The following is a 16,184-nucleotide window of genomic DNA, read 5'->3' as shown; positions in this document are numbered from 1 at the left end:
AATCAACGTTGATGAAGGATCATGGGAGGGGAGATTGTTACAAAGGCCTGACCAGATTATTGGTTCACGGAAGCTTAAGGGAACGTCGTCTACATTTCCAGAGGCTGCAAAATGAAGGGCTCTTGGCGTCACCCAAGAGGCTAGAGTCAAGAATTGCGTACATGACGCATCTGAGGAGTTTGATCGAGTTGTACTGAGGCAGTCCATTTGCTGGCGCTTAGGTAGTTCACCTCTGGCGAAACTCCTTTCAACAAGACTGTAAGGTGCATGAAGACGGGATTAGCCTACGTCTCCCAAATTGTTTACAACCAAACTAAACTCAGTGGAGGAGCTGAAACAACCAAACTGGACACGCTGTCAAAACCCAATTAAAAAAAAAAAAAAAAAGCCCGAGTAAGGCTATCAGCAGCTAATCATGACTGAGATATAATATATACCTATATATATATTAGGCAATATATGTTTCTTAGCACAAATATACATTAATGAAAGCATATTTTGGGCTATGAGTTTTACCCCCTTTCCCCTGCATAAATTATAGAAAAGGGGGAGAGCATCAAGAGGTTATCTTACAGCACCATTAAGATGTCTTGAAAAGGATTCTGGGAGTTCCAGGCTCTCAGTCCCGCCCCCCACCCATTCTCCGAATGACACAGGACCTAGCTACTGTGCAAGTAGGACAAAATGGCCGCCGGTGCCTTGACACCAGCAATGGTGAATAGAACTGCAGGGGGTGTATAAAAGGGATAATTAACTTTCTACTGGGCGACAAGCAAAAAATGCATCTTCTTAAGGATCCAGCCCTAAAATGAATGGTGTACAACGCAGTCATGCAGGATAGAGATTGAACGGCTGTGCAGGACTAGGCCTTGTTAACCGAGGGGGTTTAAGAGCATTAAACCAGTAAGTCTACCACGGGGCAAAATGAACACAATGCATGATGCAATTCACCAACCAAAGCTTCCCGTTTTTGCAAGTATTTGTTGCGTCCACAATCTTGGGTTCAGGCCATTTCTGGTCTACATGACAAGGCAGTAAAAGTAACCCACGGCAACCAGAAACCACAGCAATCAGATTTCACCTCACTGGTATCGGATCATTGAAAGCTTGTCCCCAATTGGTTGGCATCGGCAACTGTATACTGCTCCCTGGCCGCTTAAATAAACCCATTAGAGGATTCAAAACAATATTTGGTTCAATACAGTCTTAACCATGTTCCATAGCCCTCATTTAGGTTCCTATGTCCTCTATTTGAGTGTAATAGACAAGATTGGCCACCTCCAAGGTATGTGGACTCATTTTAACAGAGAATATTCTTATATAAGGTTATCGAGAAAGGAAAGGCTTGAGGACCCATTTTTCTTTTGAAATGGAAATACAGTAAATTGAAATCCAAAGACACTATGTGAAAGGGGCCGGTCACAGACTGGTACTTGTAATCTGATTCTCCACACCACTATCTTGTAATAAAGGAACCAAACCAGAACTGGTTTTCAAACTACCTTCTTTTTTCCCCTCTCCCTCAGAAACCTGACGTCCTCTCCACAGAGCCAAGTCCTCTCAGAGGCCATCTTTCATACTGCCTGGGCTCAGTGCTCACAACAGGAAGCTACTGCTTCTAACAGGCTCGTGAACATTCTCACGGTTGCTGTAGAAACTCAGGTTGCCATAACTGAGCCAAGTCAGGAGATAAGAAGGCCTCATGAGAGGGGCTCAGCTCTTAAATTTGGGATAGAATAAAGGCAAATATTTATTACAGACCGACAGAGGTGCGTCATCGTAAGAGTGGATTCATAATACAGTAGAGTCCCAGTTAGAGAGTCTCAACCAACCAGACCAAAATTGCCGACAGTGGCAACAGTGGTGAAGGCCAACTTTTAGGTAGTTTGTGGGTTCTGCTGTAAAGACTGGGCTCCACGGCTCCCCCAAGGTTAGTATTCTTTCAATTACTGTATTTTAACATACTGTATGTATATAGAGTGGGGTATAGCAACCAGAAAGTACCCTTGTCCGGCATCAGCCGATCCCCGCCGTTGCGGATAACTGAGCCTCTACTGTATTACAACCAACTGCAGACTGGTCTTCATGAAGAAGGTTGACACCCAAATACCTGAAATCTCATAAGGTACCCCGACTCACCTCTTCGATATGACAAAGAAAATGGAAGCTTGAGCCGGGAAAACAAAAACTTCTATAAAGGTTTTCGCACCTATTGCTTACTTCAAGCTAAATGTTGACCAGAGAAAAACAAAATCATCTGATACACGAAACCATTCAAATTTTACCAAAGGGTCAGGCCCCGCCCCCAAAAAGCCTAGAAAAAAAGCAATGTGGCAGTGATATGGTTAAACAGTCAAAGTGGTCTATCATGTGGTAGACTGTAAGTTCCCCTTCGTGGTGGGGAAAAAAAATAAAAATATTGCATTGTCTAGGATCACCATTGCCCAGTTGTTACTCACCAACAGTTGATAAAGTTAAGCCCTGTAAGATGCCCAAAAAAATGACACAGCAGATGAAACACAACCAACCCTCAGCAAAGTATGTACCCAATCAGCTTAATTATAGACATCTCGAGGAGGAAGAGGAGGGGCAAAGGAAGATCTCACGCTGCATTCAATGGCACACACCACGGCATGTACTCAGTCGTAACGTCAGCCAAGCTTTGAAGGCCTTCTCCCTTAAATGGAGTCTCAACCAAACGAAATGAAGGCCGCCCATTCGTTGCCTTGCCACGTGATGTCTCCTCGTCTGCAAACTCTGCTTCCGATTGGCTCCCACACAAAAAGCAACGCTCTGCGAGTATCAAGGTTACAATAAGGCAACTTTTTGTACTCTTATCATCACTTAGTATGATTTGATAGGGAAAGTAAAGGCAGTTTATTTTTTTTTTAAAAGTCTTTTTTTCTTTCATTTTCATATTTAGCTGTTTGCTAATAAGGTTTTTTTTCTGTAGTTTTTTTTTCTCTTTCACAGTCTGAAGTAACAATAAAACAAAAAAAAGAAAAAAAAAAAACAAATAAAAATATATATATCTTTTAAAAAGGAAACAAAAAAAAATAAGATCAATGCAGGCTATGGTTGAAAAAGCAGCGGGCTTTGCGCCAAGGGGGGGGGCGTGCGGAGAATTCGCTGCATTACGGAGACCACGACAAAGCAGTTGCGCCTCCCAGTGGACAATGGTTAGATCCTCAGATTTGTATCCAGAGGAGGAATCCATCCAAGAACCACCGGAGGGGGGGGGGGGGGGGGGGGGGGGGGGTAGAGCTTGGACTGAAAAAAAAATTGCGCAGCTTCAAAGCTAAGTGTTTGTTTTGTTTTGTACGAAGGGTGATGAAAATGGTTTGCGCCCCCTCCCCCCACCGCAACCGGTAACAGCAAAATTCTGCTTGTCTGTTCGGCGATTCTGAGCAGAGATTAGTCCTATACCCTGCTTCGAGTGAAGGGCAGAAATTCAATAATTTAAAAAGAAAACAAAAAAAAATTAAAAACAAAATTCCGCCTCCCATCTCCTCCAGCCCTTTCCTCCAGGTTCCTGCTAAAAACAAAAACAAAAAGGAGGGGAAAAAAAAATAATAAAAGAACCTAAAATTGTATACCCCTAAGCAAACTAAGATTCTCTTCCTTTGTGGGATAAGAGCGTTCGCCACCCACCCTTGCAGGTAAGCCGCGGGAGCGAGTCCATTTTCTCCAGGATAAGGAGTCTCAGTTTATGGTAGAGTCAACTCTCCCTTAGGAAGTAGAGGGCAATCCACACCAAGTTTGAACCATCACCTCTCCCTCCACAACACTGGGGAAAACCTCCCTAATGTTCCCTCCCCAAAAGCCTTCCGACTATCTATCCAGTTAGATGTTCTCTACTTCCCCCCTCCCGCCGTGTGGGGATCCGCGGCGACAGTCGGGGGCTGGCTTTGGCCTTTGATGTCCTCCTTTGTTGGGTTGTGGGATGCGGATTGTGACTGATGACCGGACCCTTTGCTGGAAGACTGTGATGGGTATCTCCTCCTACCCTCGCCTGATGAGAAGGAAGGGTGTCTTCTGGATCCTCCATCCTCTCCTATTGGGGGCTGAAAGACAAGAGGGACATTTAACTATGAAGGTGAAAGGAAGATTCATGAACAAGGACACGGACTTAAACTGCTATTATACTCCCAAAACAAATTTTTTTTAGTTACTCTTAGTTACAGAAAACATTTGAAAGCATTCCCAAGTATTCCCGGTGTGTAAAATCATTTTCACTGCAGAGAGCAGTATAAGCTTGCTCATCTCCAGTCATCGACAAAAAGCAACAATATCCATAAAGCCTGTGTCTTTACTCTGCCACACTCCTCCCTCTGCTGAAGCGACTCAGCGGTTGCCAGGGTTACTTGTCTATTCAGCAGAAAAGGAGGGGGCGGAGTGAAGACACAGGCACAGGGAGATTCTTGCCTTTGCTGATGACCAGAGATAAGCAAGCTTCTACTGCTCTCTGCAGTGAAAGACTATTTTACAAACACTTCAGAATGCTTTCAAATGTTCTTTTATGTAACGAAGAGCCAGTACTGAAATTTTAGTTTTGGGAGTAGAATCCTATTTAAAGAAAAACAAAAACAAATCACAAACAAAAACGAATACAATCTCCCACAAGGACGTTTAAATCTCAGCTAAAAATAGGAGTGTTTACCCATGACTTGTTCACGGCATCTACATCCATTTGTTGTAGATAGGATACTAAAGGTGGCCATACATTTAGCAATTTTGTGGACCAATTGATGATCTTATTGAATCGGATGAAAATTGGTGCCAAATCATGTCTGCACGATCTAGGATTTGATTTATCTCCAGCCAAAATCAGTCTAATGCATCAATCGAGCATGCTGGAAACTCTTGGTTGAAAGTGCTTGATCAACTGCGCGGCAGTAGCTGCGTTCGATGCCACAACGATCGGCGTGTGCGACAGATCCCTGCCCACTATACCACCGAGTGTAAAATGTCCCCCCGGTGCCCATGCTGTATAAATTCACACCTGTCCTGGTGGCACGACTCCAGTTGTCCTCTGCTGTCCCCCCCAAATACTAAGTGAGTGCTTGTACCACATGGCACCAGGCGCGTGACGTCACACAGTCCACAGGCACTTGCGGTAATCAGGGTGACCATGGAGGATGCCAGATGTCGTCGTAGCAGCAGGACTGGTGAGAATTTACACAGCGCGGGCACCTGGGGACATTGGGCAGTTGGCGCTAGGCCGATTCTGGACAGATTCCATGCTGAACTCTTATCGGGAATCGACCCGCAGAGCATGGGCAGACAATGGATATCTCTCCAGCCAGATTTGAACAAAGAGATCTGTCTCTTAGATCTGCCCATAGATGAGAATTTATTGGTCGTGCCCGTCACTTGGTGAGCGATGTAGATATCCACCGGGGTGACCAGACTATACACGTATGCAGAGCCGGGAAGCACAGGCCCTATACTCACATCCACTCGGAAGTCCTCTAGCCGGCGGAACTTGCTCAGATATTCCTGCAGTTTTGGATCGATATCTAGGTTTTTGGCTTTAGAATATTTTAAGAAGGCCCAGAATTTCTCAAGTCCGTAAAGCTGACCTAAAAAAGAAAACACAAATTTTAAGAAAACGATCATTACTGCTCAGAAAAGCAATACAAAAGTAATCCATTTCATACGCTATAGTTGTCAAGCAAGGCAAAATAAACACAGGAGAGATTTTGTAGTCAGACCTAAGCCAAAACCTAAAGGGGAACTGAAGCGAAAACACAACAACAACACGTTTCATTTACCTGGGGTTTCTGCCAGCCCATTGCAGCCTTCCCGCGCCGGTCCTCCACGATCCTCGCCGTCAGCTAGTTTTGTTACAGTTGTCACGGCAACTGCACGTCCCGGGCCACGCGCATCTTTCTTTGCGTTTCTGCCCGCAATAGCATCCTGCACTATTAGCGCAGGACGTTATAGCAGGCGGGAACTCGAAGATACGTGTGGCTCGAGGCGCAGTTGCTGTCGAATTACAAGTCGGTGGTAACAAAACTAGCTGGCGGCGGGAGAACGGAGGATCGTAGAGGACCGGCCCAGGGCAGTATGGCCGCAGGGGGTTGGCAGAAGCCCCAGGTAAGTGAAACACTGAGCACTATGGCAGCGCCCAATTCTGCCACTAGCAGGCGTCCAAATTTCTTGAGAAGTGCAGCTTGGCTCGGAGTGACTTGGTGCTATGGACACTCCAAGCAAAGCTGCAGTTCCCTTAACCTCCCTGCCGGTTATCCCGAGCTCAGCTCGGGGTAACCTGCCGCGGAGGATTCCTCAGGCCCTGCTGGGCCGATTTGCATAATTTTTTGCGTGTAACTTACGGTCGCCGCCGCTCCGCGCCGATTCGCCGCAACCCGCCCCCCCCCCCCCCCCCCCCCCCCCCCGAGACCCGTGCGCTGCATGGCCAATCAATGCCAGGCAGCGTCGAGGGGTGGTTCGGGACTCCCTCTGAACGGGATTTCCGGATGGGTATATGCGCCGGCGGCGATCGGCGCATTCGGGGGGATGCCGCAGGGAGGGGGGAAGCAGGTAGCTAGCGCTAGGCTAGCTACATGCTAAAAAAAAAAAAAAATAATGCCAAAAAACACCCTCCCTGCCGTGCGCAGCAATTTTTTATAACGGCAGGGAGGTTAAAGGAGTCATCAGGGCGATTATAACGAAAATAAGGGCTACTTACCCGGGGCTTCATCCAGCCCCAAGCTCCCAGCATGCCCCTCGCTGCAGCGCTGCCCGCATCCGTTCGCCGCAGCTCCCTCCCGGTCCCCGGCGATGACGTCAGGCCGACCTCCAAGTGCTGCACAGTACTGCGCGAGTGGCGCTATCACCGCCACCAGGTCAGCCTCTCATCGCAGGGGACCGGGATGCTTCACAGGCGAACGGCTCACCGCGGAGCTGCAGCGAGGGACATACTGGGATCTTGGGGCTGGACGAAGCCCCGGGAAAGTATCACTTTCTTTCCTCATATTCACTGATGACTCCTTTAAGATCATTGGTTTCTGCTGCCCAAGTTTTCTTGAAGGGTGTCAAAGACTCACCCGTTTCATAGTCCCTCCTGGTCTCTTCCTGGAAGTCCCGGAAAATATCCACCCTGAATTTCCTCTCCAGACCGTAGCTGTAGTATCGGAAAAGGCACTCCAATCCATATCTGAAAGGAAGGGACCATTATGGAGCAACGCAGAGAAGTCCTGATCTTATGTATTATTACAGGATGGTGACAAATATCACTTTTTCTTGTGATGTGACAGCATTTGAGTACATATGGGTACTAATTCGACATACTTTTTGTACACACTGTAGAGTTGAAACCGGTGTGTATACAGGTGTGTTTTATCCCTCATTACTGCCCAACCTTATCCCTCCCTCATCTTCACCTAATCTTAAACCTCCTTATCTAAACTGAACCTGTAAGTTGCTTATAAGTAAAGGCACCACACACGTCTGATCTCCTCAAACGACGGGTTCGTCAGACCCTCCCGCCGGGCGGGCATTCTGTTGACAGTAGGACGTGCGTACAGTCTGTCGGCAGACTGATAAGACCCTTTCTGACAGATCCGGTCAGCGGATTACCATCGTCCGAACGTCTGCCCAGCAGGAGGGTCTAACGGACGTCGTTTGCTAGACTATGGAGTGTGTACGCACCATAAGTTAGATGATGTCTGGGCAGATCGACCAAGAGACAGATCACTCTCTGATCGGAGAGAGATCTGCTGGCTGCCCATAAACCACAGCCATCGCATTCGTCCGAAATAGCGTATGCTGTTACTATCGCCCACCCGATCAACCATGTTGGCCTCAGATTTCTCAGTATGTTCGATTGATAAATTCAACATATTTCATCGAAAATCGTCAATCGGGAATGCTTGTTGTGGCACAGATTTTAATTCGATGATATTTCACCACAAACCCTAAACAAACATGCAAATCAGGTGCTCTGTCTCAAGTCGGACTGAATTAGCCACATGCTTGTTTCAGGGTTGTGACTCAACTAGTATTCTTTAAAATGATATAAATATGGCGTCCGTCATAAACCCCTCGCCTCGGGTTCATGTTAACCCTCTTAAAGGAATATTTCAGCTGGAAAAAGAAAAGTAGTTAAACTTACTTGGGGCTTCTTGCAGCCCCCCTGGAGTCGTGTGCCCACCACGTTCGTCCAAGACCCTCCAGCAAGCAGTGGTGACCACCTCAAAGCTGGCTGATTGCGGCCATTAGGAGACTACTGCGCATGCAAGGCCAAGAGCCGTGTGCACCCGGATCGCGCTCTCATCGCTGGGAGTGTTCTGTGCATGTGCAGTGGCGATTTTATGTGCATGCGCAGAATGCTGCCGTGTATGAGGAGGCCAGCTTTGAGGGCATCGCCGCTGTTCACTGGAGGGTCTCTGATGAACATTGTGGGCACAGAATGACTCCAGGGGGCTGCAAGGCGCCCCAGATAAGTTAAACTACTATTATTTTTTTTCTCTCTTTAGATTTCCTTTAATTCTCATTTTGGGCACCTAACCTTAAAGCAGATAACAGATGAAAACTAACCATAACAAGTAACTTGTCTATACATGGTTTACACTGCAAATCTAGCTGCAAACTGCTCCAACAGTATATGATTATTTCTTCCTGTGATACAATGAGGGCAGCCATGTTCTGTTTGTCACATTACACACAGGCAAGCCGATAGCATCTCCAGCCCTCAGCCTGTGACAAATTCAGTCCCCTCTCCTCCTTCTTCCTCCCCTCTGCCTCTGAAATCTCTGACTAGTAACCTCCTCCTGCCCAGACTGAGCTCCCATAAGCCCTTGCTACCTGGGACTGAGTGCCTTGGCACTCTGGAGAAGCTGTGGGCGTGGCTTGTTTAGATTATAGGGAATTAGAGTATTAAAACAAAAAAGTATTTGGCTTGAGGAATGCCCTATAAACTATATGTAAGGAACACAATTATGCAATGAGTAAAAGTTTATCTCGGAATCCACTTACCTATACCCCTCTCTCCCGTCTTCCACCGCCAGCTGCCGGAATTCCTCGTACATTTTCTTGTTGAAATGATCTCGAAGGAAGAAGGACCAGAAACGGAAGAGCGTGTTCATTTCTTGCGACTGTCCGATTCCTAGTCGTTTCCTCTCTGGAGAAAAAACACACAAAGTGAGAACCCATCCCCATGACGCTTGCAGGTGTCGATCAGCGGTTCCGCTGCTGCGCCACACTCACCGTTAAGGCAGCGCCGGCGGTATTTGTGGTAGACGTGTTGCGTGAATCCGTTCTCCTTCAGTAGCTCATGGGAAGGATGCTGGAACTTTGGCAAAGATTGAGGCGTACATCCGTAGCTGCCCAGGGCGGGGGCGCCCTCCGACGGGCTGGCGTTAGAGCTGTAACAGAGGGGGACACGTGTAACGGTCATATAGGCAAGAGACAGGGGAGGACACGTGTCATATAGGCAAGAGAGAGGAGGACACGTGTCATATAGGCAAGAGACAGAGGAGGACACGTGTAACGGTCATATAGGCAAGAGACAGGGGAGGACACGTGTCATACAGGCAAGAGACAGAGGACGACACGTGTCATACAGGCAAGAGACAGAGGACGACACGTGTCATATAGGCAAGAGACAAAGGAGGACACGTGTCATACAGGCAAGAGACAGAGGAGGACACGTGTCATACAGGCAAGAGACAGAGGAGGACACGTGTCATACAGGCAAGAGACAGAGGAGGACACGTGTCATACAGGCAAGAGACAGGGGAGGACACGTGTCATACAGGCAAGAGACAGAGGAGGACACGTGTCATACAGGCAAGAGACAGAGGAGGACCCGTGTCATATAGGCAAGAGACAGAGGACGACACGTGTCATACAGGCAAGAGACAGAGGAGGGCACGTGTCATATAGGCAAGAGACAGAGGAGGACACGTGTCATATAGGCAAGAGACAGAGGAGGACACGTGTCATATAGGCAAGAGACAGAGGAGGACACGTGTCATATAGGCAAGAGACAGAGGAGAACACGTGTCATATAGGCAAGAGACAGAGGACACGTGTCATATAGGCAAGAGACAGAGGACGACACGTGTCATATAGACAAGAGACAGAGGAGGACACGTGTCATATAGGCAAGAGACAGAGGAGGACACGTGTCATATAGGCAAGAGACAGAGGAGGACACGTGTCATATAGGCAAGAGACAGAGGACACGTGTCATACAGGCAAGAGACAGAGGAGGACACGTGTCATACAGGCAAGAGACAAAGGAGGACACGTGTCATACAGGCAAGAGACAGAGGAGAACACGTGTCACAGTCATATAGGCAAGAGACAGAGGAAGACACGTGTAACAGTCATATAGGCAAGAGAGAGGAGGACACGTGTCATATAGGCAAGAGACAGAGGAGGACACGTGTAACAGTCATATAGGCAAGAGACAGAGGAAGACACGTGTCATATAGGCAAGAGACAGAGGAGGACACGTGTCATATAGGCAAGAGACAGAGGAGGACACGTGTCATATAGGCAAGAGACAGAGGAGGACACGTGTCATATAAGCAAGAGACAGAAGAGGATACGTGTAACATAGGCAAGAGACAGAGGAGGACACGTGTCATATAGGCAAGAGACAGAGGAGGACACGTGTAACATAGGCAAGAGACAGAGGAGGACACGTGTCATATAGGCAAGAGACATGCAGTCATTCTCGGCATTAGGGGGATACAAACCAACATTACCTGCTGCAAGTCTGTGAAGCTGAAGTTAAGCCCTGAATTCTATCCCAGCAGCGCAAATATCATTAAGGGCTCTTGCACACTACATGTGATTCAGATTTGTGATTTTGACGCGATTTTAACATGCGATTTTTAATCGGTACTGCATGCTGCGTTATTTTTATAGCATTCTGGGAAAATCGGAATCGCAAATCGGATTTGCAGTGTGCAGGGGGCCTCAAACAACTTGCTGTTAAATAGGCAGATTTAATTATCTTATGCAGCTTAAAAATGGACCAATCAATTTAAACCTGGGCGGGGCTTGATTGGTCCATTGTCAAGCTGCATATAGTAGCATAAAAATGTACATGAATCTGCACAAACTCGGACATCCCATAGATCATCCCTAACCTGCACTGAACCAGCTCTGGCCTTCACGGTCTCACCTTACGGAGGAGGTTCGAGGTCGATGCTCTCTGGAGTCCATCACCCACCCCACATGGCACTCCATGGGGGGGTTAGAACTGTGGCGCGTTTTCCTTTTTCTCGGCATCTGTAAGCAAGGAAAACAATGTCAATATCGGATAGAATTCCCAATCATCACATGCCAGACACAAGGCATCGTCTTCCGGAAACGGGTCAGTGTTTGGGCGGGAAATGGACTACTGAGGGTATCGGGTTTTCTGAATGGCTACATTGTCTCAATTATTAATCATAAACCAATAGGATTGCTAGACGAGATTCTCGTTCCCATTTATCATGAGCAATTCGGATTGCCAAATGGCTTTCTTATGCCTACAGCACGCTAACTGCTAATGAGCCAATAGCATTGCTGGCCAACATTCTCCCATCACTAATGAGCCAATGGGATTGCTGGACCGCATTCTCCTATCACTAATGAGCCAATAGCATTGCTGGACCGCATTCTATCACTAACGAGCCAACAGCATTGCTGGACCACATTCTCCTATCACTAATGAGCCAATAGCATTGCTGGACCGCATTATCACGCCTATCACTAATGAGCCAATGGGATTGCTGGACCGCATTATCACGCCTATCACTAATGAGCCAATGGGATTGCTGGACCGCATTCTCCTTTCACTAATGAGCCAATAGGATTGCTGGACCGCATTGTCCTATCACTAATGAGCCAATAGCATTGCTGGACCGCATTCTCCTATCACTAATGAGCCAATAGGATTGCTGGACCGCATTCTCCTATTACCAATGAGCCAATAGCATTGCTGGACCGCATTCTCCTATCACTAATGAGCCAATAGCACTGCTGGACCGCATTCTCCTATCACTAATGAGCCAATAGGATTGCTGGACCGCATTCTCCTATCACTAATGAGCCAATAGGATTGCTGGACCGCATTCTCCTATCACTAATGAGCCAATAGGATTGCTGGACCTCATTCTCCTATCACTAATGGGGTGCTACGTGGCTCTGAAACGTTAGCTACATGTTTTATATGGAACCAATAGATTCACCTTGGATGTGCCAGCTCTTTTTGATTGAGGAAGGAGAATAAGTCTTATCAGACCACTAACATCATTCTATTTCCTCCAGCGGTGCTGAAAGTACTGCTTTGGGTGGAGCCCTAGAACGCCCGCTTGCAGGTGATTGGTTAGAACACGGCAAGTCAATTCATTACAGGTCTGCAAACAACCAATGAGATCAAACAGCATGCACAAAAACATGGCGTACCTTTGCATCAATCGGCCGGCCCTCTTTCACTACGGGGTAAAACCGAGGCGTGTTTATTGGGTCTTTTAACCGGGGTGTGCGAGGGGTGCGGGGCGTCCTGGCGTTGCGGTAGTTCGGAGATTCTGGGACTGTGGTCGGTAAGGAGCGGGCGATGGTGGAGGGTTCAGGGGCACCGAACAGCTTGTTGGCCAAGGCGTCTGTCGGAACTGTGGATCAGGAAATGAAGACAAAAGGATGGACATATATTGTTTAAACATATTTATTCACTTTTTTTGCTTGAGTTATTTTAAGGATTAAAGAGTTAACTTTAGGCTTGCCTGAGGTGAAATGTTTCCTGAATACTACATGCCTTATCACCATGGTAACAACTCTAGAAGAGTTATTAAAGACAGGAGATAAGCTTAGTGAATTGAGGCCTATGTGAGAAAAAAGGATGAGGTATACTAAAATCTGGTTTCAAGACAGTTGTATTTAATACACAAAACACTCCAAATTGCTATGCGTTTCACAGGAATCTCCTGCTTCTTTAGGGCTCTTTCACATTAGAGCTCATTTGCTGCATCCGTAGTCTTTCATTTTACCTTTCACATCAGACGCTGTGTTTTGGCGCGCTGCGGTTCGACGCACCCCGGGAGCTTTTAATCATCCGGAGAATTATAACTACCGCCGCTAATCAGCGTCGCACCGCAACATCCCGACGGCATGCCGCAGGTCATTCAATGCATGCAGGAGATCGGCTCCTGCATGCGTTTCCCGATGTTAAAGAAGCATCAGGCAAAAAAGTGGGAAAATCTGTGGTCTTGTGGGATAAGGCTCTGCACCTCTCGAGATATGCCGCTTTTTTCAGCCTGAAGAAGCAGGAGATCCTTGTGAAACGTGTTGCAATTTGGAGTTTTTATATCTTAATTAAAACGGTTTTGGAAAATAGACCATCAGTGCCATACACCTGGAGGCAAGTCCACCACTTCCTACATTTTCATCCTGATTTTAGCCTATCTTATTCTGTTTACCGACATTTCTGCATTCATTCCAAGTTTGCTTTTAGCGTCTGAAACATGTCCAATCCCTGCAGGTCCTGCAGATCCACCGGCTAGGATATTCTATTTAGACTTGCCGGACCTGTAAACTTTTCCAGGAGGAAGACAAAGCAGTCTGCCCAGAGGATCAGCAATTATGGGAGATTAGGCAAAAGCAGCACTCTGAGAAGGTGTAATGTTTGTAACATCTTGCAAATTGGACAGCATTGGTGGCGTAGTGGCTAGCGCTCTCGTCTTGCAGCGCTGGGTCCCTGGTTTGAGTCCCAGCCAAGGCACTATCTGCAAGGAGTTTGTATGTTCTCCCCGTGTCTGTGTGGGTTTCCCCCAGACACTCCGGTTTCCTCTCACATCACATAAACATACAATTACGTTAATTAGCTTCCCTCTAAATTGGCCCTAGAATGCAATACTGTACATATACTACACGATCCATATGACTATGGTAGGGATTAGATTGTGAGCACCTCTGAGGGACAGTTAGTGACAAGACAATATACTCTGTACAGCGCTGCGGAAGATGTTGGCGCTATAAATGCTAAATAATAACCACAACAACTTGTTCTATGACCCTCACAAGCCTCTATAATAGTTATCTAGGTGGTATCTTATAGCGTAATTACCTTGCTGGAATCTTGGTGGTCCCGGCGGTACTTCCTGGTTGGGATCCACGGGTGGCTCTGGCGTTAAGGTGTCGAACTGTTCTCGGCTGATCATGTTCACCTTTTTGAAGTTCTCGACCTCTTGCTGAAATGAAAAGATAATAACGTTGAACGTGGAAACGGCATGGAGCTGAATGCATCAGTAAGGCTGACACTATCATCCACGTCTGGAGCCGCTGCATATACCTCTCCAGTCTTGGTACATAGGCTCAGAGGTACTGTTGGTTATACAGACTGTTGTCCTATCTGCTTACTGCAACATTCCTGGGCATTGTGTTACTGCTGGCCATACAGGCATCAATATTTACCCGCAAATTCACTCCCTAGGACTGAATCTGCTGATTATTTATGAAGTAACAAGCTGAATCAATCGTAATTTCGATTGGTACTGGGCTAAAATCTATCTAAATCACCATCTGACATGACAGTAAATTTAAATCAACCAGAAGCGGTGGTAGCCCAAGGCCCATAGCGTTACACTGTTTAGAACAGTGCAACATTGCAGTGCAATTGATTACATGGCAAACGCTATTGAAAATCTGTGTGTGTCCTATACGGCAGGATGCAGAACAGAGAGGCCTTGATCTGTTTGCCACATTGTATGCAATCTAACCATGTATGGACACCTTACAGGGAACACAAGGTGAAGCAGTCTCTAGGGGGAGCTGTGCGGGAAGGGAGAGGTCTGCAATCGCCGCTGGAACCTCTGGACCAGGTGTGCCGGTGCTGCGGCTTTACATATTAACTATACACGGGCAGTGAAGGGGACAAAGGAGGGCAGAGAGGGGGACAAACGGTCACAAAGGGGGGGGGGGGGGGAGGGCAAGGCTCAGGAGGCAGGAAGGGGGCAAACAGGCCACAAAGGGGACAGAGCAAAGCACAGGAGGCAGAGAGGGGGACAAACAGGCCACAGAGGGGGACAGAGCAAAGCAGAGGAGGGCAGAGAGGGGGACAAACAGGCCACAAAGGGGGAAAGAGCAAGGCACAGGAGGGCAGAGAGGGGGACAAACAGGCCACAGAGGGGGACAGAGCAAGGCCCAGGAGGGCAGAGAGGGGGACAAACAGGCCACAAAGGGGGAAAGAGCAAGGCTCAGGAGGCAGGAAGGGGGCAAACAGGCCACAAAGGGGACAGAGCAAAGCACAGGAGGGCAGAGAGGGGGACAAACAGGCCACAAAGGGGACAGAGCAAGGCACAGGAGGGCAGAGAGGGGGTCAAGCAGGCCACAGAGGGGGACAAAGCAAGGCACAGGAGGGCAGAGAGGGGGACAAACAGGCCACAGAGGGGGACAGAGCAAGGCACAGGAGGGCAGAGGGGGGCAGAGAGGGGGGCAAGCAGGCCACAAGGGGACAGAAAGACACAGGAGGGCAGAGAGGGGGACACAGGCTACAAAGGGGGACAGGAAGACAATGAAAGGCAGAGAGGGGGACAAACATGCCACAAAGGGGGACAGAAAGACACAGGAGGGCAGAAAGGGGGGCAAGAAGGCCACTGAGGGGGACAGAAAGAAACAGGAGGGCAGAGAGGGGGACAAACAGGCCACAAAGGGAGACAGAAAAACAGGAGGGCAGAGAGGGGGGCAAGCAGGCCACAGAGTGGGACAGAGAGAGACACAATGGCCACATAGGGGGACAGAGCAAAACACAGGAGGGCAGAGAGGGGGATAAAGACACAGGAGGGCAAAGAGGGGGACAAACAGGCCACAAAGGGGGACGGAGAAAGTGGGCAGACAAGGACCCTGGGAGGGAAGGTAATGACAATCACCACCTGAACAGACAAGTTTACACATTCATCAAGTTTACAAGTATTATGCATGAGAACTACGGTAGTAAAAAAAAAAAAAAGCTTCTGAATAAAAACTTACCACACAATTTGTAATGCATTAAAAAACTACTGACTGCCTTCTCAGTAATTGCTAGCATAGTGTTCTCCTCACCTGAGTAGTGTGTAGTTTCCAGTGAGGCTCCGAACAGTCACTACACAGGTCACACCCCCTGCCTAGAATGTGCCCAGAGAGGTCACAGGGCTCAGCCACACTACCTGCACTGCTGGGCCTGGAACCTGCTGTGACCTGACAACAGG

The 16,184-nt window shown here is 47.8% G+C and overlaps 1 protein-coding gene across 4 annotated transcripts in view; it reads right to left on the bottom strand.

Moving 5' to 3' along the window:
* Positions 1 to 3,248: 3,248 nt before the first annotated feature.
* Positions 3,249 to 16,184, bottom strand: part of LARP1 (La ribonucleoprotein 1, translational regulator) — a 118,182-nt gene continuing 105,246 nt past the window's right edge. For all 4 annotated transcript variants that reach the window (XM_068278348.1, XM_068278349.1, XM_068278350.1 and 1 more), the window contains 8 exons: positions 14,066 to 14,189; positions 12,409 to 12,614; positions 11,141 to 11,247; positions 9,211 to 9,368; positions 8,980 to 9,124; positions 7,050 to 7,159; positions 5,455 to 5,582; positions 3,249 to 4,064 (listed from right to left, as the gene is read on the bottom strand). In XM_068278348.1, the coding sequence (XP_068134449.1) occupies positions 3,855 to 4,064; positions 5,455 to 5,582; positions 7,050 to 7,159; positions 8,980 to 9,124; positions 9,211 to 9,368; positions 11,141 to 11,247; positions 12,409 to 12,614; positions 14,066 to 14,189 (1,188 nt within the window). In that variant the 3' untranslated portion in view covers positions 3,249 to 3,854. The remainder of the gene's footprint in view (positions 4,065 to 5,454; positions 5,583 to 7,049; positions 7,160 to 8,979; positions 9,125 to 9,210; positions 9,369 to 11,140; positions 11,248 to 12,408; positions 12,615 to 14,065; positions 14,190 to 16,184) is intronic.

The sequence above is a fragment of the Hyperolius riggenbachi genome, chromosome 3 (assembly GCF_040937935.1).
Source record: "Hyperolius riggenbachi isolate aHypRig1 chromosome 3, aHypRig1.pri, whole genome shotgun sequence".
NCBI lineage: Eukaryota > Metazoa > Chordata > Amphibia > Anura > Hyperoliidae > Hyperolius > Hyperolius riggenbachi.
Note: the sequence above shows the minus strand (reverse complement) of the source record. Positions and strands in the feature narration are given on the sequence as shown.